We start from the raw sequence: 26417 nt of genomic DNA, 5'->3' as shown, positions 1-26417 counted from the left end.
CAGGAACCATCTAGGAACTACCTTGGAACCTACAAGGACTTTGAATGTATCCCCAAGCGCAGTCGCAAAAACCAAGTGCTACGATCAAACTGGCTTACATAAGGAAAGGAAGACCAAGAGTCACCTCTGCTGCTGAGGAGAAGTTCGTCCGAGTCTCCAGCCTCAGAAATGGCAAGTTAACAGCAGCTCAGATTAGAGCCCAGATAAATGGCACACAGAGTTCTAGTAGCAAACACATCTCTACAGCAACTGTTCAGAGGAGACTGAACCAATCAGGCCTTTATGGTCAATTAGCTGCTAAGAAATCACTACTAAGGAAAAGCAACAAGTAGAAGAGATTTGTTTGGGCCAAGAAACACCAAGAATGGACATTAGACCAGTGGAAATCTGTGCTTTGGTCTGATGAGTCCAAATTTGAGATCTTTGGTTCCACCCACAGTGTCTTTGTGTGACCAGAAAATGGATGGTCTCTACATGCATGGTTCCCACATTGAAGCATGGAGGAGGAGGTGTGATGGTGTGGGGGTGCTTTGCTGGTGACACTGTTGGGGATTTATTCAAAATTGAAGGAACACTGAACCAACATGGCTACCACAGTCGAGAGAATCGAGAGACGGCCAAGAGTGTTCAAAAAAGTAATCAAAGCAGAAGAGTCTAAAATACAAAATGTGTTTTGATTTATTTCACTCTTTTTTGTTTACTACATAATTCCATATGTGTTCATTCATAGTTTTGATGCCTTCAGTGAAAATCTACAATGTAAATAGTCATGAAAGTAAAGAAAAACCATTAAAGGAGAAGGTGTGTCCAAACATTTGACTGGTAGTGTGTGGACATTTCATTTGATAATATGATTGTGCTGGGGTTTATTTTCCTCCCAGTTTGTTTAAAGGTCAAACTAATATTCCTTTTCCATGTACATCAGTGTGAAATTACTTTGGGTTCTGGTGGTTCCAGGCGCTTAAATGATGCTAAATGAGCAGCAACAACCAGCTGGGTTTCCCCTCGGATGTCACAGGGTCCTGGCTCATCTGTACCTTTCATCTAATAGTCAAATGTGAGTAAGTTCATTACCCAAACTCGTGTAATGAGAAGCAGCGTGTTAATCAGACTTGACTGCTGCGCCGGGACACAGTTTGAATGCTAAGAGGTCTTTATTAGGGCTGCTCCAGACAGACCTCAGCCCGTCTGATTGACTGTCTGGCTGCAGGAAGAGGAAGGGGGTGACGGCACTTCATAGCGGCCCGGATCGGCGTTCCCACTCGCCGTCAAGAAGTCACTTAGACTCGGGGGGTGACGGCAGCGAGCGTCAGTGTTTTTGTGTGTAAACTCGTGGGTGGGAAAGACACCAAGAGAGAAAATCAAGACCTGAAAATGTGCACTGATGGGACAAGCGGCGTTGCTGAGTCATGCTGTAAGGTGAATCTGCTCCATCTGTGAGGTGACTGTTAAAACTCGATGTCTGACATTTGAGGAGAAAAGAACAGAAACGAAATGACACAAAATGAGACAAACGAGATAAAAAAAAATTACAAAAAACATGAAACAAAATGGCAAAAACGACACAAAACATTGAGTAAAGCAAAACACAAAATGACAGAACTTACACAAAAAACAAAAAGGAAACAAAAAATGACAAAAACAAATAAAATGACAAAAACGTGAGACAAATGACAAAAGTCAGACAAAAAACAACAAAAACAAGACAAAATATTACAAAAATAAGACACAAAATGACAAAAATGAGAAACTAAATGACAAAAAATGAGACAAATGACACAAACGAGATTAAAAAAAAATACCAAAAAGCATGAAACAAAATGAAAAAAACTGCATTTAATCAGGGGACAACACTCCTTTTTATTACATCACACGTTATAACTGTTTTCTTTACGAAGGTAGAGATTTATTATCACTATTATTGCTACTTAAAGTACTGCATAGGTGTAAATATTATTAGTTTAGCAAGAGATAGTACTTCTATATCTGAAGAAAGTACCGTATTTTCTGCACTATAAGGCGCATCGGATTATAAGGCGCACCTTCAATGAATGGCCTATTTTAAAACTGTTTTCATATGTAGGGCGCACCGCATTATAAGGCGCATAGAATAGAAGCTACTGTAGTGGCTGGGGTTGCATTATGCATCCACTAGATGGAGCTGCGCTAAAGGGAATGTCAACAAAACAGTCAGCTAAGTCAGTCAGTCAAACTTTATTGATAGAATACAAACCAGCGTTCTGACAACTCCGTTCACTCCCAAAACAAGTTAGTGCATTCGCAATACGGTACCGTACGTACCGGTAGCTTTTATTTGCGGCGCACTCGTTGAATACAATGTATTTCCAACTCCATTTGTCACAGTTCAAAGCTACATGAACAGCGCTCGAGCGCTCAGTTTTCTGTCCCCTCAATGTAGCAACTCTTCTACTAGATAGAGCAAAGGCCGTTCCTCCTTGTTCTTTTGCGGCAGGATCCATAAACACGCCTCTGGCACACATGAAAAGCTGTTTTATTTTTTTCCCCAAGGTAACGTCAGTGACGTAGTATTTTCGCGACACAGTTTATCTTTTACCAACAGCAAAGTATAACAGGTAGTGCAACTTTTTATCATGTATTCAGTGCATTCACAAACACGGAGGGGAACTTTTCCCTGATTCAGTAAACAGGTAAAAGAAACAGTCAAATGTTAGTGCAATCACAATATAGTAACTCTCGAAATAGTGCAAAGTAATAGCAATATAACAATAACTCAATAACTCAGCGTTGTTCAAACGTTAATGTCCATATTCACAATAACTCCCAGCCTTGTTCAGTTGTAAATACGTAAAAGAAACACGTTAAGCTCACTTTTTCAGTTCATTCCCCATCCACGAATCCCTCGAATTCTTCTTCTTCAGTGTCCGAATTGAACAGTTGGGTGAGTACGGCATCCAACTTGCCTGGCTGCCTCTCGTCAAAGTCGTCATTATCCGAGTCAGTGTCGCTGCTGTTGTCTGGCAGTTCAGTGACAATTCCTGCCTTCGTGAAAGCTCGGACCACAGTTGAGACTGATATATCAGCCCAGGCATCCACGATCTATTGGCAGATAGTGGCGTATTTCGCCCGGCGCTGTCTCCCCGTCTTGGTGAAGGTGTGTTCGCCTTCTGTCATCCACTGCTCCCACGCAGTTCGCAGTCTAGCTTTGAACGCCCTGTTGACACTAATATCTAGCGGCTGGAGTTCTTTAGTCAATCCACCCGGAATGACGGCAAGTACCAAATTAGTGTACTTCACTTGTTTTTAGACACCATCGGTGATATGGGCGCGCATGGAGTCGTAGATCAATAGGAACGGAGCTGTGTGAAAAAAGCCACCCGGTCTCTTGACGTAAATTTCTCTCAGCCACTCACTCGTCTTTTCTTCATCCATCCATCACTTCGGGCTAGCTTTGATGACGACGCCGGCTGGAAAATTTTCTTTTGGCAAGGTCTTCCTCTTGAAAATAACCATGGGTGGAAGTTTCTGGCCATTAGCCTGGCAGGCGAGAACTACAGTGAAGGATGACTTCTCATTCCCTGTGGTGCGTACATTCACCGTACTGGTCCCCGTTTTCTCCACAGTGCGGTTCACAGGAATATCAAAGGTGAGTGGAACCTCATCCATGTTGATGATGTGCTCTGGCCGGATCTTCTTTTCAGTGATCTTGTTTCTGCAGTATGCGCGGAAAGTGGCCAGCTTTTCTTGGTAATCTTTTGGCAGTTGCTGCGAGACAGTAGTTCGTGTGTGAATGGAGAGATTACGTCTTTTCATAAAACGAAAGCACCAAGAAGGACCGCCTCTAAATTCACTGATGTTCATGTCGCGTGCTAGCTCTGTTGCCTTTATTCGAACAGTGACTGTAGAGACGCTTCTACTTGCTGCTCTCTGTTCAACAACCCACTGTTCGAGTTTGTCCTCTAACTGTGGCCATCTCGCTTTGTTCCCTCGGAAACTCTGTTTAGTCTTCTTTACTTGGCGCAGGTCATCTTGTTGCTTCCTCCACTTCCATACCATTGATTCGTTGATGTTGAATTCTCTCGCTGCTGCTCTATTCCCATGTTCTACTGCGTGACTGATAGCCTTGAGTTTGAACTCTGTGTCGTAAGCGTGTCTCTTGAAAGGTGCCATTTTGGGGTCTTTATACACACACAAATGGTGTAGGACTGGAATTCCCCTTTACCCTCTTTTACCGCTGTTACTTCGGCGACGCCCCCTGTCTAGGTTAGCCATAATTAACCAATATTGATCCATATATAAGGCGCATCGGATTATAAGGCCAACTGTCGGTTTTCGAGAAAATTAAAGGCTTTAGGTGCGCCTTATAGTGCGGAAAATACGGTACCAGAAATGTACAGAAAGTAGCTTTAAATGCATTTTTGAAGGGAAACAACAGTGTACTGTATACTGTACAGTGGAACTGTATGGAATGGAAGCCATTTGTGGTGGTTTTCGCATCTGTTTGTGGGTTGTGGTGATTTTCCATCTTTTGTGGTCATTTTGCATTTTTTATGGTGGTTTTACATATTTTGTGGTGGTTTTTACATTTTTTTGTAGTGAGTTTCCATCTTTTGTGGTGATTTTGCGTCTTCTGTGGTGGTTCTTGCATTTTTTTGTGGTGGTTTTTGCATCTGTTTGTGGTGGTTTTTGCATCTGTTTGTGGCGAGTTCCAATCTTTTGTGGTGGTTTTTGCATGTTTGTGGTGATTTTCCATCTTTTGTGGCCATTTTGCATTTTTTTATGGTGGTTTTTACATTTTTTGTGTTGAGGTTCCATCTTTTGTGGTGGTTTTACATCTTTTTGTGGTGGTTTTTGCATGTTTGTGGTGATTTTCCATCTTTTGTGGCCATTTTGCATTTTTTTATGGTGGTTTTTACATTTTTTGTGGTGTTTCCATCTTTTGTGGTGGTTTTGCATCTTTTTGTGGTGGTTTATGCATCTGTGGTAATTTTGCATCTGTTTGTGGTGGTTCTTGCATTTTTTGTGGTGGTTTGTAAATCTTTTTTGTGGTGATTTTGCATCTTTTGTGGTGGTTCTTGCATTTTTTGTGGTGGTTGTAACATCTGTTTGTGGTGCTTTTCCATCTTTTGTGGCCATTTTGCATTTTTTATGGTGGTTTTACATATTTTTGGTGGCTGTTGCATGTTTTTGTGGCAAGTGTCCATCTTTTGTGGTGGTTTTTGAATTTTTTTGTGTTAAGTTTCCATCTTTTGTGGTGGTTTTTGTATTTTTGTGGTGGTTTGTGCATCTGTTTGTGATGATTTTCCTTCTTTTGTGGTGGTTTCTGCATCTGTTTGTAGTGATTTTGCATCTTTCGAAGAGGTTTTCTATCTTTTTGAGGTGACTTTGTATTTCTTGTGTGGTGGTTTTTGCATCTGTTTGTGGTGAGTTTGCATTCCTTACATTCCATTGCATTCCACACAGTGGAACTGTACAGTATACAGCATGGAAAAGTCCCTGAATTTCAAGTTGAAAAAAGGTCATTAAGGGGTTTTTCTGTGCTATTAAGCATAGTGGCTGGGTCATTTTTTTTTTACCCAAAGACAACACAAGGGTTCAGCAATGCTAATTTAAGCTGCATTGTGGACGGAGGAATAACAACTTGAACCCTGTCGTTACACGCTTCTCTCCATTTTAAATGCTCTCTCAGTCTTAATTCTTCTCTCTGGTGTTCTCTTTTGTTTCGTATGTCTACAGAAGCATTATCTATTCTCCTCAGAGCTCCAGAGCTCTGCAGATGACCCCGTAAATGTAAGCGACTTGGCACGAGTGTAGCGAGTGGAGTTCCTGCAGGGGGAGTGCACCGTTCACCTCCTTCTTACCTGTAGTTCCCCAGATGTTGCTTTTCATGTTCCTCCCTGGAAATCTGCTTGCGGACTTGTGCCAGTCGCTCTTTCTGGAAACAGGACATGAGAAAAATAATGAAAATGGACGCCAACCAGCTATTAGAAACAAAGAATAAAGTCTGCAGAGGCCGAGAGGGAGAAAGAGCACAAATAGTCTCCCCCATCAGTGACTCATTCATTGCCTTATTAGCATGTTACAAAGGTGTAATTGTGGAGCTCAATTGACCAATTGGGCATAAAGCAGAGAGCAAGGAACTACTCCCCGACCGGCACTATAATATCATTGAGCGCTGAGCGATATGTGCCTTCAATAGGCCTCAACCTGGTCTCGCACTTCAGCCATGAGAGATGATGTGGTGCCCTTTTTTTTTCTTTTTAAAGAAGTGCCTCTGCACCATCTCTCCTTATTCCCACTGATTACTGTCATGGCTAATCAAAAGGCTAATCAAAGAGGGTGGGAGGCGTACTGGTAGCTGCCACTTTTCCCCATATGAGAAAAAGCTCCCTCGACTCCTTCATTTCAAAGAGAAAATAATTAAACGGTACGCTTGTCTCGGATAACTTTGACTCTTCTGACACCGAGTAAGAAGAAGTAAGTGGAACTGAAGAGAAGTCTGAGCACAAACTCAAGCTTTAACTGCGAGCAACACACTGGAATAAACAGTAAACTCATTTTAGCATAATAACCTCTAAATAACCACAATTTCAAATGTTTCCTTTGTTTGAGCGCAAAAAGGTGCATTCTGAAAATGTTCACATTTAAGGAATTATCTTTTTACAAAATATTATAAATAAACTAAAATTTCTGAAGAAAAATAAGTAAAATTTCAACAACATTCAGTCTCAGTTTATCATTTCCACATTAAAACTTCCAGATCATAGAGTGTCTACAAAGGAAAACAACATTTAGTCATCTGGAACTGAACAATGTAGTATTCTAGTCTAAAACAGACAAAAAAACAACAAAAACAAGACAAAATATTCCAAAAATGAGACACAAAAGGACAAAAGCGAGAAACAAAATTACAAAAAATGAGAGACGACACAAAACAAAAGAGACAAAAAATAGACAAAAAAGTTAGTGACAAAAAAATTGACAAACAACACAAGACAAAATAATGACAAAAGCATTAAAACAGCAAAAACGATAAAACAATGAATAAAGCGAAACACAAAATGACAAAAATAAGACAAAAAACCCAAGTGAGACAAAAAGGAAACACAAAATGACAAAAACATGAGAAACAAAACGACAAAAAAATGAGACAAATGACTAAAGTCAGACCAAAAAAGACAAAAAAACAACAAAAACGAGAAACAAAACAACAAAAGTCAGACAAAAAAGACAAATAACAACCAAAACTAAACATTTAGGAACAGCTAGGTCTTAAATGCATCAGCTCTGGTTGGAGGTCATTAACCACCATAGAAGTCTTTGTCCTGGTGCCCATTGCTAGCTAAACTCCCACAATGCTCTCTGCTTTAACATAACTGTAGTCTGAGTGATGCCTCCTCTGGTCTCTACAGGATTAAACAGGAAAAGGCTCCACTTGGTGGAACAACCAGGTACTAGAACTGATTTACAATATATTTACTGACATGCATGTAGAGAATACAGGTTTTCTTTTGGAGATTGTGGCCCCTCAGTATACCCTAACCTCTAACACCACATTTCAGACAGTGTGCTACCTGAGCTTTCCAACAAGGTTCCACCTACAGAACATTAAGGAACAGCTAGGATGCAGAAATGCAGTTTTTTCTTAATGCATTGCAGAGCTACTTAGTTGTCATTACCTTTAATGTATATTAAGTGTGCATTATGTAGGAAAATGGTATCAGATTAGGGCAAAAAACTACATCCTGGCATCCCTTATATACATAAATATGCATTTTTTCCACCTTGTGTTTGCTGAATGTCTCTGACGGTACAGAAAAGAACACATCTTTTCTAAGAATGTGTCCCTGAAAGGCTGAACCCGAACCACCTTTTGTGTTCATTCTGGTGTGGCCCAAGAAGCTTAAAAGGTATCTGATGACTTATGATGGTGGCTCATGATTGTACGGCCATTGTTTTAATCCCCAGGATGGTGTTGGATGTCTGGGTGGGGGGAAATGAATGGATATCGCTCTCAGCTCCCCTGGCCACAGTTAAGAAGCACCACTTGTACAGGTGATTACTATCCCAGATGCTGCACTGCAGATGGTCAGTGGTCAGCAGTTTAGAGGACTTTGGTTTCACTCGGGTGATACGAATACTGTGGATATAAAAATGGATTGTAAGTTTCTCACCAGCTCTTCTCTTCTTCGTTCAAGTGTGTGACGTTGTTTCTCCCAGTCCGAGGAAGCGGCCGAGAGCTTCTTCATGGATCTGTGTCCGTAGAGCCGTCGCTGAGCTTCAGCCTTTTGCTGGGCCAGGTTGCGCTTCTTATCGCTGGCCCTGGAATAACGACAACACCGTGCAAAGTTAACACATATGGAAATACCCCATTAAAAGTAGACTAACAGCAAAAACCATTAAAGCAGCGTTTCTGTCACTTCCCACAGGAGACGGCATAACTTTTTTCAGTAATGTTCTGTGTCTTTGACTTGTTTTCTGTCATATACTTTCCTATTTTTGCATGTAGTTGTAACATTATCTGCATAAAAAGGTGTTTTTAAGCTCTCAACTCTGACAGCCTCATCCCAAACTGATGGACTGACCTGAATTTGCCTTTTGATCATCGCATCATTGAGGTGGCAAATCTAGAAATCCTTCACAAAAAACATTCAACAGCACAAACACAAAGACGCAGAGACACAAACAACCGCGGGACGAACAGGACCAGACAGTTTATCATTTCCACATTACAACTTCCAGATCACAGAGTGTCGACAAAGGAACACAACATTTAGTCATCTGGAACTGAACGGTAAAGAATTTTATGTTAAAAACGACAAAAAACAACAAAAACAAGACAAAATATGACAAAAATGAGACACAAAACGACAAAAGCGAGAAACAAAATGACAAAAAATGAGACCAAGGACACAAAAAACAAAAAAGAGCCAAAAAATTAGATAAAAAAGTTACAAAGTGACAAAAAAATGGACAAACAACACAAGACAAAAAATGACAAAAATGTGAAACAAAATGACAAAAACGATACACAAAACAATAAATAAAGCGAAACACAAAATGACAAAAATAAGACAAAAAACACAAGCGAGACAAAAAAAACCCCAATATGGCAAAAACATGAGACAAACGACAAAAATCAGACCAAAAAAAGACAAAAAATAACAAAAACAAGACAAAATATTACAAAAATATGACACAAAGCGACAAAAATGAGACACAAAACGACAAAAGCGAGAAACAAAATGACAAAAAAATGAAATGAAACAAAACAAAAAAGAGACAAAATGACCAAAATATGGACAAACAACACAAAAAATTACAAAAAAGCATGAAACAAAACAACAAAAACGTGAGACAAACGGCAAAAGTCAGACAAAAAACAAAAATAAGACAAAATATTACAAAAATATGACACAAAAAGACAAAAATGAGAAACAAAATGACAAAAAATGACACAAAACAAAACAAAAAAAAGACAAATAAATTAGACAAAAAAGTTACAAAGTGACCAAAATATGGACAAACACAAAAAATTACAAAAAAGCATGAAACAAAACAACAAAAATGTGAGACGAATGGCAAAAGTCAGACAAAAAACAAAAATAAGAAAAAATATCACAAAAATACGACACAAAAAGATAAAAATGAGAAACAAAATGACAAAAAATGACACGCAACAAAACAAAAAAGAGACAAATAAATTAGACAAAAAAGTTACAAAGTGACCAAAATATGGACAAACAACACAAAAAATTACAAAAAAGCATGAAACAAAACAACAAAAATGTGAGACGAATGGCAAAAGTCAGACAAAAAACAAAAATAAGACAAAATATCACAAAAATACGACACAAAAAGACAAAAATGAGAAACAAAATGACAAAAAATTACACGAAACAAAACAAAAAGACAAAAAAGTTACAAAGTGACCAAAATATGGACAGACAACACAAAAAATTAGAAAAAAACGTGAACAAAATGAAAAAAACGTGAGACAAATGACAAAAATCAGACAAAAAAAGACAAAAAACAAGACAAAATACTACAAAAATATGACACAAAACGACAAAAATGAGACACAAAACGACAAAAGCGAGAAACAAAATGACAAAAAAATGACACGAAACAAAACAAAAAAGAGACAAAAATTACACAACAATAAAGTGAGACAAACGACAAAAGTCAGACAAAAAAGACAAAAAAAACAACAAAAACAAGACGTTAAGGAACAGCTCGATCTTAAATGCTCTGGTCAGAGGTCATTACCCACCTCATAAATCTGACCTGCATTTGCCTTCTGATCATCGCATCGTTGCGGTGGCAAATCTAAAAATTCGATGGCACAAACACAAAGACGTAGAGACACAAACAACCCCGGGACGAACGGGACCAGACAGCTAATTCTGAACAAGTGGGCCACTGCGGTCTGGAGAAAGGGCAATTCATTTCAGTCAATCGCTGGCCCTTTAAATTGGATATTGAGTGCTGTTGGGGGGCTGAGGTTTATCAATGTCCACGCCCCGCCGGGTCCCAATTGATCCCATTTGATACAGTTGGTGTTGTGAGCAGAGTCGAGAGCCGACGTTACCTCCACACCCCTCCCTTTGGGGAAGCAAAGTCATTACTATATAAGGTGGGGAAAAAATGAGCAAAGTACAACAAAAAGCCTTCATTCAAACCGGCATGAAAAACTGTTTGTCCAGTAGAAAGGGCTTTCTGCCGCCTCCCACGATTTATTTGTCACGAAATAACCAAATCTCCCCTTTTAATCTGTGGGAACACGGCAAACATCAGCCACCAAACAAATCATTTTGATAAGAGATTTGTTTGTGCCAGCTGAAGCCGAGGAAGAGGATATTTTGTTGGGTTTTTTTGTGGGTTGGCTGCACCACACACGGCCAAACTAGATCTATGGTGCTGCATGAAACTGATCCATTGTGTGTGTGTGTGACTGGTTGAGGTTATATTTAGAGCAGTAAGACGAGGACGAGCACAGAAAAAAAGAAAAAGAGAGCAGAGATCCAGAGGTTTGGATGATCAATCGTATCTGGAACTGAATGATATAGTATTTTATTTTTAAAAAGAGACAAAACTCCAAAAACAAGACAAAATATTACAAAAACTAGACAAAAAATGATAAAAATGAGAAACCAAATGACAAAAAATGAGACAAAAGTGCCAAAAAATTGGACAGACAACACAAGTGAGGCAAAAAAAAAAACACAAAATGAAAAAAACAAGACACAAAACAATGGATAAAGCAAAACACAAAATGACAAAAATGAAAAACAAAACAATCAAAAATGAGACAAATGACACGAAACAAAACACAAAAGTGACAAAAAATGGACAGCGACAAAATGAGACAAAAAATTATAAAAGAAACAAAATGACAAAAAAATAGACAAACAACACAAGTGAAACAAGAAAACACAAAACAACAAAAACAACACACAAAACAATGAACAAAGTGAAACACAAAATGACAAAAATAAGACAAAAAACACAAGCGAGACAAAAAGGAAACACAAAATGACAAAAGCAAGAAACAAAATAAAAAAAGTCAGACAAAGACAAAAAAACTACAAAAACAAGACAAAATATTACAAAAATGACACAAAAAATGACAAAAGCAAGAAACAAAATGCCAAAAAATAGACAAAAAACAGAAGCGAGACAAAAAGGAAGCACAAAATGACAAAAACGCTACACAAAGCAACGAATAAAACAAAACACAAGATGACAAAAACAAGACAAAAAACAAGACAAAAAACACAACTGAGACAAAAAGGAAACACAAAACGACAACGATTGAGAAACGAAACGCTAAAAATCTGACAAAAAAAGACAAAAAAACAAAAACAAGGCAAAATATTAGAAAAGTGAGACACAAAATGCAAAAATGAGAAACAGAATCACAAAAAATGAGACAAACTACACGAAACAAAACACAAAAGTGACAAAAAATGGCCAACACAAGCGAGACAAAAAAACACAAAATGACAAAAATAACACACAAAACAATGAATAAAGCAAAACACAAAGTGACAAAAATAAGACAAAAACAAAAGTGAAACAAAGAGGAAACACAAAGTGACAAAAATCGGACAAAAAAAGACAAAAAACAACAAAAACAAGACAAAATATTTCCAAAATGAGACACAAAATGACAAAAATGAGGAACAAAATGACAAAAAACGAGAAAAACGACAGAAGCAAAACACAAAAGTGACAAAAAAATGGACAACGACAAAAATGAGAGAAAAAATGACAAAAGCAAGAAACAAAAGGACAAAACAAAACGACAAAAAAACACAAAACGACAAAAACACAAAGCAAAACACAATGACAAAAATGAGACAAAAAACACAAGCGAGACAAAAAGGAAACACAAAACAACAAAAAAAGACAAAAAACAACAAAAATGACAAAATATTACAACAATGAGAGAAAAAATGACAAAAGCACCAACAAAAAAATAGACAAACCACAGAAGCGAGACAAAATGGAAACACAAAATGACAAAAACGCTCCACAAAACAATGAATAAAGCAAAACACAAGATAACAAAAATAAGACAAAAAACACAAGCGAGACAAAAAGGAAACACAAAACAACAAAAAATGAGACAAACGGCACAAAACAAAACAAAAAAATGTACAAAGCGACAAAAAATGGACAAAAAACAGCCAAAAATAATTACACAAATGACACTAGCGAATCAAAACAAATCATTTTGATAAGAGATTTTGTGAGCGTTTGTGTCAGCTGAAGCCGAGGAAGAGGGTTTTTTGTTGTTGCTTTTTTTTGTTTGTTTGTTTGTGGGTTGGCTGCACCACACACGGCCAAACTAGATCTATGGTTTTGTATGTAATTGATCCGTTGTGTGTCTGTGTGTGTGTTTGTGCGACTGGTTGAGGTTATATTTAGAGCAGTAAGAGGAGGACGAGCACAGAAAAAAGAAAAAGAGAGCAGAGATCCAGAGGTCTGGTGTACAATGATCAATCAGCGGAGAGACTCGCTGTATCCAGGGGACGGAGGAGGCAGCAAACACACAAAAACAAACGATACATATACAAAAAATACATCACAACAATAAGAGCCGCAGAGCAAAGTAGAACAGGACGCTTATGTAAGTACACAGAGCGAGGTAAACCGCAGGTAGAACGGCGTACAGGTAAAAATGACAGATCCAGAAAGTCGCCCACACACTCGGCTTTGTCTAATTGAAGGGTAGACAAAGAGCTCAGTGGAGGCCCAGCTTTGTGCCTCGGCCATTACCTGTCTTTGTATCCGCCGCAGAAACACATGCGGATCTACCAGGGCCGTAATTTATTTGTCCAACGCTCAAACCTCCCGCTACGTTTGCATTAACGTCACCATTTGTCTCACCGGCACCAAATCAAAACAAGATAAAAGCCAAACTGTGCCACGCGTCGACATAATTTGGAGATTTTTTTTCAGTGATGTGACTTAACAAAAACAAGACAAAATATTACAAAAAATGAGACACAAAATGCCAAAAATGAGACAAAACGACAAAAGCAGGAAACAAAACGACAAAAAATGACACGAAACAAAACAAATAAAGAGACAAAAAATTAAACCAAAAAGTTACAAACCAACAAAGATGTGGACAAACGACACAAAAAATTGCAAAAAAGTGTGAAACAAAACAACAAAAGCAATACACAAAACAATGAATAAAGCAAAACACAAAGTGACAAAAATAAGACAAAAAGCACACGCGAGACAAAAAGGAAACACAAAATGGCAAAAAACAAGAAACAAAATGACCAAAAATAAGACACAAAGCAAAACAAAAAAGGGACAAAAAACTTCATCAAAAAAAACAAAATAAACAGCATTACTATTACTATTATTATATATTATTTTAACGCCATTAGCAACGCCATTTCTTTTAATGCCATTAGTAACGTCGTTAGTGACACCATTCGTAACAGTGTTTATTTTAATGCCATTAGTAACGGTGTTTATTTTAACGCCATTAGTAACGCCATTAGTAATGTCGTTAGTAACGGTGTTTATTTTAACGCCATTAGTAACGGTGTTTATTTTAACGCCATTAGTAACGGTGTTTATTTTAATTCTATTAGTAACGCCGTTACTAACGTCGTTACTAACGGCGTTAGTAACGCCGTTACTAATGGCGTTAGTAATGGCATTTATTTTAATGCCGTTAGTAACGCTGTTCATAACGCCATTTATTTTAATGCCATTAGTAATCCCGTTTATTTTAATTCTATTAGTAACCGCATTAGTAACGTCGTTAGTAACGGCGTTTATTTTAACGCCATTAGTAATCCCGTTTATTTTAATTCTATTAGTAACCGCATTAGTAACGTCGTTAGTAACGGCGTTTATTTTAACGCCATTAGTAATCCCGTTTATTTTAATTCTATTAGTAACCGCATTAGTAACGTCGTTAGTAATGGTGTTTATTTTAACGCCATTAGTAACGCCGTTTATTTTAATTCTATTAGTAACGCCATTAGTAACGTCGTTAGTAACGGCATTTATTTTAACGCCATTAGTAACGCCGTTAGTAACGCCATTACTAATGGCGTTAGTAATGGCATTTATTTTAATGCCGTTAGTAACGCTGTTCATAATGCCATTTATTTTAACGCCATTAGTAATCCCGTTTATTTTAACGCCATTAGTAATGCCGTTTATTATAATGTCGTTAGTAACACCGTTAGTAATGCCATTTATCTTAACGCCATTAGTAAAGTTGTTTATTTTAACGCCATTAGTAACGCCGTTAGTAATGGCGTTTATTTTAACGCCATTAGTAACGCCATTTATTTTAACGCCATTAGTAACGCCGTTAGTAATGCCATTTATCTTAACGCCATTAGTAAAGTTGTTTATTTTAACGCCGTTAGAAACGTTGTTTATTTTAACGCCATTAGTAACGCCATTTATTTTAACGCCATTAGTAACACCGTTAGTAATGCCATTTATCTTAACGCCATTAGTAAAGTTGTTTATTTTAACGCCATTAGTAACGCCGTTAGTAATGGCGTTTATTTTAACGCCATTAGTAACGCCATTTATTTTAACGCCATTAGTAACGCCGTTAGTAATGCCATTTATCTTAACGCCATTAGTAAAGTTGTTTATTTTAACGCCGTTAGAAACGTTGTTTATTTTAACGCAGTTAGTAACGGCGTTTAATTTAACAGCTTTAGGAAAGCCGTTTATTTTAACGCCGTTAGTAACGCCGTTCTTAACGTCGTTCATTTTAACGCCATTAGAATCGTTGTTTATTTTAACACCGTTTGTAATGCCAGCAGTAACGCTGTTTATTTTAACACCATTATTCCCATCACTGGTGTGCAGGAGTGTGTGTAGGAAAACTCTACCTAATGTTGAGGAGTTTCAGAGCGTTGAGCAGCACCCCTTTCTTCACGTCGTAATCAATCTTCTGATCGGTCCCGAAGCTCGGCGCTCGATTGATCTGCCAGAGAAGAGAGAGGAGAAACATTGAAAGAATATTCAGGACTTTTTCTCTGCTTCATCTCATTTTTTTCTTCCCTCCCTTTGGTTCTTGCTTCTCAGTTCAGCAGACAGAAATGCTATGCAATTACAGGAGTGGATTTAGGACATCTTTCGAAAAGAAAAAGAGAACTGTTCCCTCAGTGAGGAGTGGAGAGAAGAGAGGAGAAAATGAGGCTCTTTGAAGGACACTTTGGAACTCTTAGGCTTTAAATCTTGTGCATGAATGCGTGCGTACAAACAGATTGCGTGGGTTAAACGCTCGCTACACAAGTGACCGTCGTGCACGACTCGGTAGCATAAGTACACTAACGACAGCCCGACACCCCTGCTATACCTCGATAGTATCTCTGAGCACATCAGAGAATTACTCAGCTCGGCGCCATCACACACAATCAGCGGCGCTCAGAGAGATTCAGTTGAGCAAGAACAGAAAAAAAAGCCACCTGTGATTTGAGCTACAAAGACGGTATCATCCCAGCGAGGAAAAAAATATTCTTTTCTTAACGGAGCAGTTTCCAGCACCGAGGTATTCAAATATCAGTTATTATACCTGACACAACAAATCAATTCTTTCACTCTTTGTTATGTTCTCCCTCCCAAGGTGAGAAACAGATTATGTGAGACAACAAAAGAGGAGAAGGTGAATGAACTGGGATGTGACTGGGATGGCGTCTTCCTGTGAGGTGACTTCAAATGACAAAGCAACAGATGCGCAGCGAGAGGCTGGCTGGGGTTGATAAACCTCGATTGTTGAGATAAAGTCGCGGCTCCTCCTGATGCCGTCCAAACTGCTGCTCAAACCGCCCGTTTTTCTTTTTTACGGTGTGAACAATAGCAAGAGTGGATGGATTCAATATTATTAGATCTGTAAGGGCTTTAATAATAGTACGAGGTGCAGGTAACCACACGATAACATGAGCCAAAAATTAAAAAAAATCCAATTAGGGGCCTGTGCAGGGCTGGATACAGAAAATGGGACTTTTTCAGCAAGTCGCCATATTTGAATCTAACAAAAACTTGAATGCACGTAACATAATTATCAGTAAAATGTTTCCCTAACATACAATTTGTCACCTTTTAGAACAAAGGTGTCAAACTCATTCTAGTTCAGGGTCCACATTCAGCCCAGTCTGATCTCCAGTGACCAGTAAAATCACAGCATAATAACCTATGAATAACCACAGTTCCTAATGTTTCCTTTGTTTTAGTGCAAAACATTTTCACATTTAATTAACTATGTTTTTTACATTATGAACAACCTGAAATTTCTTAAGAAAATTAAATTCCTTTTCAACAACATTCAGCCTCAGTTTATCATTTCCACATGACAACTTCCAGATCACAGAGTATCTACAAAGGAACACAACATTTAGTCACCTGGAACCGAACTATCGAGGATTTTACTTTATGATCAAAATGACAAAAGTCAGACAAAAGAAAAAGACAAAAAACAACAAAAACAAGAGAAAATATTATAAAAAATGAGACACAAAATGACAAAAACAAGAAACAAAATGACCAAAAATGAGACAAAAAATTTACAAAGCGCCAGAAAAATGGACAAATGACACAAGCAAGACAAAAAGAAAACACAAAACACGACAAAACAACAAAAAACAAAACACAAAGTGACAAAAATAAGACCAAAAACACAAATGAGACAAAAAATGACAAAAAAACACAAAACGACAAGAACGAGAAACCAAACGACAAAAACATGAGACAAAGGACAAAAGTCAGACAAAAGAAGACAAAAACAACAGAAACAAGACAAAATATGACAGAAAATGAGTCACAAAACGACAAATGAACAACGAGCAATCTAGTATTTTACTTTATGATCAAAACAACTTGTCATGGTGTAGAAATTATTTTAAATTTATAGTTTTACTAATTTACAATCTGAAGTTAATGTCTTCTCTGGAATTTTTACACTTTGAGGGCTGGATTGGACCCTCTGGAGGACCACTTTTGTGACCAAATATGTCTGTACGAACTCCAGAATACAATAACTGGTTTATGAACTCCAACACAAGCATCTGGCTGAAGCTGATCTGTTTCATAGATGATAATTACAGCTAATAGTTGTGGAAGTCTGGCTGGAAATTCCTCCTTCCTAGTTGTCTTAATCTGCAGCCAGAACGAGTATTTGTGTCAGAAACATTGTTCATCTTTGGAAAAAAGCCGTTGGATACAGCTGAAGATATCAAAGCAGCACAAACAACCAATCGCAAATCCTGAGTCCCAGCAACAGAACAAAACTGAGCTAATCACAGGTTTTTAGTGCCTGATGTGGATCCATTCTATCCTCCAATTAGGACTGGGGAGATGAGAAAACAGACACCAAGCTGTTTACAACCGGAAATATTTCTTTGTACAGACACGTGTGAAGCATCTCGAGGGTTGGAGGGGTAGTTTTCCTCTCATTCCTCTGAACAAGCCTTTACTACTGCAGATTTAGGAACATAATATTTAAATCACAACCCCAGGAACTGATGGAGAAACAGGGTTCAGGTCGCCCAGACAGAATGAAACTACTGAAAGCATATCTATTAGCATCATTATCCTGCAATAAAAGAAATAAGACTAAAATATAACCTCGCTTAAGAGAATCAAACTGTCTTTTTAGCAGCAGAACTGAACCCCAAACACCCAAGAAGTTTGTAAATATGGTTTAGTAAGGAAGCTTAGGGGACAAAAACAAGACAAAAAGCACAAGCGAGACAAAAAGGAAACACAAAATGAAAAAAATGAGAAACAAAAAGACAAAAATATGAGATAAACGACAAAAGTCAGACAAAAAAAAAGACAAAAAAAGACAAGACAAAGTATTACAAAAATCAGACACAAAACAACAAAAAATTAGACTAACGATGCAAAACAAAATTAAAAAAGAGACAAAATCAAGAATTTCACAAAAATATGTAGCGGGCAGCGGGAATTGATGGGACTCAGAAACTCCCCCACAATTTAATCAGTTGTTTCTTGGATCATTTCTGATGGATAAGTCCTGATAAGTCCTCAGTGGTGGATTTGTAGTAGGATCACAATCATGTGATCGTCAGCAGGCAGCTGATGTAGTGTTCACTTGTTGTCATGGTTACAGTGACGCCGTGACGCTATCTCACAATGATACAGAAATCTTTAAGAAATCCGTGGATCCAGACTACAAGCTGCATCACTGCCAGAATCTAAACACTTGGTCCTTGTGTCATTTCTGACCTTCCCTGAAAATTTCATCCAAATATGTGGGTCTGTTTTTGAGTAATGTTGCTAACAGACAGACAGACAGACAGACAAACATACACAGATTGTCACATAACTCTGCTGTGCTCCTTGGTGGAGTAATATTTTTTTTATTTTTTAATTTTATTATCCCTTATTAATCCCACGAGGGGAAATTCTGATTTTCACATATCTCCCCAATTGGGGGAGTCAGAGCGACGGGTCAGCCGCAGTACAGCGCCCCCTGGCGCAGGAAGGATTAAGGGCCTTGCTCAAGGGCCCAACAGTGGCCGCATCGGGGTTTGAACCTCTGACCTTCTGATCAGTAGTCCAGAGACTTAACCGTTGCACCACCACTGCCCCAATAAGCTATGTAGAAATTGGTTGCATTTGTCCCCTTTTGTCTGTTCTTCAGTAACAATCCGTAGATCGACTTGCGGTTTGCAGATGATTCTGATCCAAGAGGAGAAAGTCTAACGAGGATCTTCTTTATCTCAGCTGCCTTCAGAAACAACGGCAGCTCAATCACACATGTCCAGGTGCAGAAAATAAAAGCTTCGTATGTCCTGCATGGAGTTTTCTAAATGTTTTGCAGCTCTCTCTTTGATGTTTCTGTACTTTAATTGGATGATCAGGTGAGATAGAACGTGTCCTGTGAAAAACTGCTCGTGATATTTGGGCTGATGGGACGCCGAGGCAAATCAAAGAACGAGGAAAAAGCAGCTTCTAATCTTTTCATCTGGCATTTTTATTGAATGCGTCTTGGAGCGACCGAGGGCTCCTTTAAGACCCTGCCAGAGTCACTTAAGGAAATCAGAGCGGGGGGTTTTGGGAGCCTGCAGGGGTTCATTAGGACCAGACTGGTCCTGCTTCCTCTGCCAGAGAGGAGAAGGAGAACACAGGATGAGGAGAGGTAACGACCAGAGGAGGAGGGCCGGCCGGCCGGCGTTCTGGTGACCGCTCCAAAACCCCGGTTAGAAATACAGTGGGAAGAGAAACTAACCATGAGAAAAGGAGTGCGACAGGCGGGGAGCAGTGAGTGCTGCAATGCCAGTCTATCCGGTGACAGCTTGACACCGCAAATCAAACTAAGAAATGAAGACAAGTAACGAGACAACCGTCGCTGGGATCACTGCCGCCCGGGCTGCTACCTATGGGCTTTTCACTGTGGCTGTCACTAAATAAAAACAGACCTCTCTTCCTTTCTGTTTTTTTTTCTTTTGTAGTGTTTTTTTTCTTCTTTAGGTGAGGTACTGTAGGTCTTAGTGGAGCTCTGTCCTCGGCATACAGAGGGATGCATTGTACGCTGCTTTCTATTGAGTCAAAGAGCCGGATAAGGTCTCTGTTCCTATTTTCCTCTTTGCGCTGGAAGACATTCATCACCCCTCCTTCTGATAAATGGCTGCTGTACACAAAAACGCACATGTGGTCACACAGACACACTCACAAAGGCACATCCACGCAGACCTACTTCACGTCGGGGAGGATTTAGTGGCTCACATGTGGAGTCTAGATTCGGGCCCAACTCCTTCCAGGCATCCTCCACTTTCTGTTAAACTGACATGCTGGCTTCCTACTGGCAGGTTTACTAGGTCCAACCTGGTAAGATTTCACTTTTAACACGAGTCTGAACTGCCTGATGTCACATTAACAGATAGACAGTAAGGGTACTTCGAGTGTGAAGTGATTTATGGAAGACTTTTTCCACGTTTCACCACCGAAAATCATCACTGAGAGCCGCTGTCCATGATAATACAGCTTTACTGCCATGACAACAGCTCAGAAACACTAATATTTAGCGAAACCTGTTATTTCTTAGGAAATGGAGTTTAATTTGTCACTTCGGAGTTTTTCCTCTGAGTTTATTAACACTCCTGTTATGCTGCAGGTCAAATTGACCCATTTTAAAGTTTAAAAAAAAAGGATTTTTTCGGTATGAAACTTCTTCTGCTTGGCTTAATAAGTGTAATCAACATATTAAATGAAATTGGTCCATTTCACAAATTTGCACCCTGAACAGAAGAAGTGTATATAAGGTGTGTGTGTGTGTTTATCAACTCCATGAATAGAAAACATTTCAAAATGTAAAATAAATTAAAAAATTAAAAATCAGTGTCATGTAAAGCCATTGTGTTTTATATGTACACTATCGTTCAGAAGTTTGGGGTCACTTATAGAGCAACTTTAGCTAATATAGAGCAACTTTAGCTAATATAGAGCAACTTTAACTAACATAGAGCAACTTTAGCTAATATAGAGCAACTTTAGCTAATATAGAGCAACTTTAACTAACATAGAGCAACTTTAGCTAATATAGAGCAACTTTAGCTAACATAGAGCAACTTTAGCTAACATAGAGCAGCTTTAACTAACACAAAGAAACTTTAATACAGAGCAACTTTAGCTAACATAGAGTAACTTCAGCTAATATAGAGCAACTTTAGCTAACATAGAGCAACTTTAGCTAACATGGAGCAACTTTAGCTAATATAGAGCAACTTTAGCTAACATAGAGCAACTTTAGCTAATATAGAGCAACTTTAGCTAATATAGAGCAACTTTAACTAACACAGAGCAATTTTGAGACTAGTTTGGTAATTTATAGCTATTTTGCATATATTTTGGGTCATTTTTGACAAATTTTGACAACATTTGGAGAACACACTTATTTTCTGAAGTCAAATTTAAGTCATTTTGGACGTGTTTTTATTGTTTTTAGTAATTTTTGGAAACTTTCTAAGCCATCCTAGATGTTTAACTAATTTTGGACAGATTGTGAACAGGAAAACAAGATTTTTTAGCAGGTTCTGGACAAATTTCTAATCATTTTGGACAAATGTGTAGATTTGTTTAAGATTTCTGTATCATTGCCAGATAGCGGCATGGCATCACTGTAACCATGACAACAAGTGAACACTACATCAGCTGCCTGCTGTTGATCACATGATTGTGATCCTACTACAAATCCACCACTGAGGACTTATTAGGACTTATCCGACGATTAAGTGCTGGGGTGTTTCTGAGTCCCATCAATTCCCGCCGTCCGCTACATATTTAGGTCACATGATTCGGTATCCGTACTTAACGTACACATGCATAACACACGCCTGTGCTCAGTGCAAGGTCATTGTGTTTGTGGGTACATCTAGATTAAATGTTGCCGTGATTTCTGATCATCAATAACTAATAAATAAATGCTGCATTTCTGACAATGCCATACTGGGGAATGAGCAGCCTTGGAGGAGTACTGCGCTCTCTGACTGCTTTTCTAGTTTAATTTCATATCGTCTATTAATTTCTAGTTGGAAAATCCTCTTCAGCCTCTGGTTTGGGTGCAAGGTCTGACCCACTGGAGCACCTTTTAGGTTTATTGCACTTTTAAGCAATTTATTGTAGTAGTCAAGACATAAGTCAATACATATTAATAAAAGTTGGGATATAAGGGCTATATTGATGAAAATAAAATACATTCCAAAAAATTGCACTACAGTATGTAGAAATGTAAGAATATGTCCTGGTGCACAATGGTGTCATAAAGGGTTAAACAAAGGGTTTTGTGTCTTTTTTTGTCTCTCTTGTGTCGTTTGTATCATTATTTGTCATTTTGTGTCTCATTTTTGTAATATTTTGTCTTGTTTTTGTTGCTTTTTGTCTTTTTTTGGCAGATTTTTGTCATTTTGTGTTTCATTTTTGTCTCGCTTGTGCTTTTTTGTCTTAGTTTTGTCATTTTGTATGTTGCTTTATTCGTTGTTTTGTGCATCATTTTGTGTTTTTTGTGCCTTTTTTGTGTCTCGCTTGTGTCATTTGTCCATTTTTGGCCACTTTGTAACTTTTTTGTCTAATTTTTCGTGTCTTTTTTCTTTTGTGTCGTTTGTCTCATTTTTTGTCGTTTTGTGTGTCGTTTTTGTCATTTTGCGTGTTGTTTTTGTAATATTTTATCGTGTTTTCTCACCTTTGTCGTTTTGTGTCTCATTTTTGTCTTTTCGCTTTTGTCGTTTTGCATTTTTTGCGTTTTGTCTTTTTTGTCTGACTTTCATCGATTTGTGTCTCATTTTTGTCTTTCACGTGTTTTTTGTCTTATTTTTGTCATTTTGTGTTTTGCCTTATTCATTGTTCTGTGTATTGTTTTGTGTTTTTTGTGTAATTTTTTGTCCCACTTGTGTCGTTTGTCCATTTTTTTGCCATTTTGTAACTTTTTTGTCTAATTTTTTGTCTCTTTTTTGTTTTGTTTTGTGTCGTTTGTCTCATTTTTTTGTATTTTTTATATTTATATTGGTATGAGCACAGAATGGTGTTCATAGTCGTGTATATGTTGTCATTTTATGTGCAAAGTTACAAGCTGCTTCCATGTCGTAAATAATAAATGTTACCATGTAAAAAACAATAATTAGAGTTGGTTTAAAATGTGGTGGGCATCAGGAAGTTTGGACCTGAGGCCTCCTCTGTTTCACGCCGACCCTAACAAAGCCGCCATGGCGTTGGATCAACAACAATCAGCTGCTTTATTTCCACAACAAATTGCTTCCCCACATCGACGTTTCCTCCTCGTCTGGAACAGCCTAAAACATGAGTACGAGGAGGGGGCCGCCGCTCGTGATTAATCGCTTCAGAAATACGACCCCCTTTTATTATTCCTGGCAGAATGTAAACAACCACTGCTTTGACAAGCCTCCCATTTTGCCCCGCACACTCAAGGGTATCGGCACAGTTCAACCGCTGTCAGAATGGAGTGTTTGTTGCCGCACAATGGAGGAATGAGAGAGGCAGAAAACCGAGCATGAGTAGCAGAGCGACAGAAAGACAGACAGCTGGCCGCCCTGTTAAGTCCCTCTCTTGTTTCAGCCGTCTTATCAATCACTGTTTTGTTCTTGTTTTGCTTTTTTTTTTCCGTGGCGTTTTACTCGGTCCGAAACTCTAAAAGGTCCTGGGAGCGAGCGGACCGACGGTTAGCTTAGCCACAAGTCATCCTGACTGGCTGACTGGCAGGAGAAGTGCAGGGAGTGTTGAAAGTAAAAAACGATCCTTCAAAGGTGCACAAAATAAAAAAAGAAAGAAGAAAAGCAGGTATAAGTGGACCCACAAGACTGTAAAAAATACTACATAAGCTTTACTACATCAGGGTTTATATATATATATATATATATATATATATATATATATATATATATATATATATATATATATATATATATATATATATATATATATATATATATATACATATATAATTTGTACAAAAATGTGACACAAAATGACATAAAATTTGAAAAATGCGACAAAAACATGACATAAACGACAATAGTCAGAAAAAAAGAGACAAATATATATACACACACACACACACACACACATATGTGTGTGTGTGTGTGTGCGTGTGTGTATATATGTGTCCTTTTTTGTCTGACTTTTGTCGTTTGTCTATTTTTTGTTGTTTTTGTGTCTTATTTTTGTAATATTTTGTGTTGCTTTAGTTGTTTTGTGTCTCGTACAAATAATGTATGTATGTATGTATGTATGAATGTATATATATATACATATATACATATATACATGTATATATATATATATATACATATGTATATATATATATATACACACACACACACATATACATATATTAATTATATAGATATATGTATGTGTGTGCGTGTGTGTGTGCGTGTGTAAATTCTTCTTTTTAATAGTTTTTCTTTTGCTCTTTTTTTTTCTATATTTGGGTCTTACAGGATTAATTCTCAACAACAAACAGGAATAAATCAATAAAAACACTCTTATGTCCAAAGCTGTCCGTCACAAACATGCAAGAATTCACGTCTTCCTTGCAAGTGTTTTGGCCACACTCTAACGCTACACACGCTACACACGCTACACGCTCCATATGTCACTCATAAACATGCAGTTTATTTCTTCCTGCTCAATCACACACACACACACACACACACACACACACACACACAGAGTGACTGTCACACACGCCTGATGATAAATGACTAAATGTTGGAGTGTGTTTCCAACTGCCCCACATACAAAAGCTGGCGCTCCTAATTTGATACTTATTCCATGAAATAGTCATGTTGGGGGAGAATGGATGTGGATGGAGACAGACAGTCCCATACATCATTCTAATTATTCTTTAATAAACCTCTTATGAAGCCGGAGAGCTGCCCGCAGGTCACTACTGCCACCTAGAGGCCGTCAGCGGGAAGACGCTCCCCATCTGAGGGGAAGGAAGGACGACATTCAGACTAGAATGAATCCCACTAAGAGCCAAAGATTAATCAGAGGAGAAGGAGAGGTGGACGAGGGCAGGACAGACTGGGGGAGATAATTGAGGATATCAAACTGTATGTGTTCTCCTCCATCGTTCTTCACCCCAGAAAAATTCAATCATGCAGGGATGAGAATTATTTGGAGAGCACAGGTAGCGAGTAAATTCCTCCCTAATCACCTTGAATACACAGTAGTGTTGGTCTGGGCTGTTGTCGGGGTGAGGAGACACTTCTGAGGAGAGACGTGAAAGACGGCCTCACCTCTAAATCCTTCCTCCAGAACTCCAAAAGGAAAACAGATTTAAATCTTTACACTTTTATGAAAAGCTATCAGAACATCCAATTTTCATCAGATGAGCTGGAAGTTCAAATCTAAGCTTCCAGAAGACGGAAGACATTAACGGCGTTTCCATCGATTGTAGCTCATTTACAGTGTGTGTGTTTGTTTACTCCCCACAAACACACACACAACGTAAACGTACACTCTCAGAAAGGAAAGGAAGTCTGGATTGTGTCCAATGACGAGTTGTTTTTTGTCTTGTTTTTGTTATTTTTTGTCTTTTTTGTCGTTGTCTCATGTTTTTGTCGTTTTTCTCCTTTTTTCTTGTTTTTTGTCTCATTTTTGAAATATTTTGTTTGTTTTGCAGTTTTTTTTGTCTTTTTTGTTGTTTTTTTCCTCATTTTTTGTCGTTTTGTGTCTCATTTCTGTAATTTTTTGTCTTGTTTTGGTCCTTTTTTGTCTGACTTTTGTCACTTGTCTCATGTTTTTGTCATTTTGTTTCTTGTTTTTGTTGTTTTGTGTTTTTTGTGTCTGTTTAATTTTTTATCACTTTGTAACTTTTCTCTATTTTTTGTGTTGTTTGTTTTGTTTTGTGTCATTTGTCTCATTTTTGGTTGTTTTGTGTCTAATTTTTGGAATATTTTGTCCTGTTTTTGTTTTTTGTCTTTTTTTGTCTGACTTTTGTCATTTGTCTCATGTTTTTGTTGTTTTTTTCTCATATTTTGTTGTTCTATCTCATTTCTGTAATTTTTGTTTTGTTTTTGTTGTTTGTTGTCTTTTTTGTCTGACTTTTGTCGTTTTGTGTCTCATTTTGTCATTTTGCACCTTATTTTGCAATATTTTGCCTTGTTTTATGCATTTTTTTTGTCTTTTTTTGTCGTTTAATGACAAAGTCAAATACTATATTGTTTAGTTCCAGATGACTAAATGTTGTGTTCCTTTGTAAATACACCCCCAGCACAAACACACACTCTCAGAAAGGAGAGGAAGTCTGGATTATGTCGGGTTCTGAGGGACGGACGGGTGAAAACCAAACTCATCTTGAAACAATCGGGGACGGAGGGCAGAAAGAGAGGAAAAAACATTGCAGGAAAAGAGTCTGAGGGGAAGCCTGTTGTCGTAACGCAGACACACAA

General features: G+C 38.0%; 1 protein-coding gene across 1 annotated transcript in view; it reads right to left on the bottom strand.

The window, feature by feature from the left end:
* The window catches only part of ttll7 (tubulin tyrosine ligase-like family, member 7), a 120220-nt gene that overhangs the window by 65072 nt on the left and 28731 nt on the right, over positions 1-26417 (bottom strand). Inside the window, exons 6-10 of the mRNA XM_055017778.1 lie at positions 19987-20137; positions 19537-19607; positions 15372-15518; positions 8154-8301; positions 5841-5914 (exon numbers count right to left, since the gene is read on the bottom strand). Of these exons, the coding sequence (XP_054873753.1) occupies positions 5841-5914; positions 8154-8301; positions 15372-15518; positions 19537-19607; positions 19987-20137 (591 nt within the window). The remainder of the gene's footprint in view (positions 1-5840; positions 5915-8153; positions 8302-15371; positions 15519-19536; positions 19608-19986; positions 20138-26417) is intronic.

Source organism: Amphiprion ocellaris, chromosome 2 (genome assembly GCF_022539595.1).
Source record: "Amphiprion ocellaris isolate individual 3 ecotype Okinawa chromosome 2, ASM2253959v1, whole genome shotgun sequence".
NCBI lineage: Eukaryota > Metazoa > Chordata > Actinopteri > Pomacentridae > Amphiprion > Amphiprion ocellaris.
This window is presented reverse-complemented; position numbering and strand designations above follow the sequence as displayed.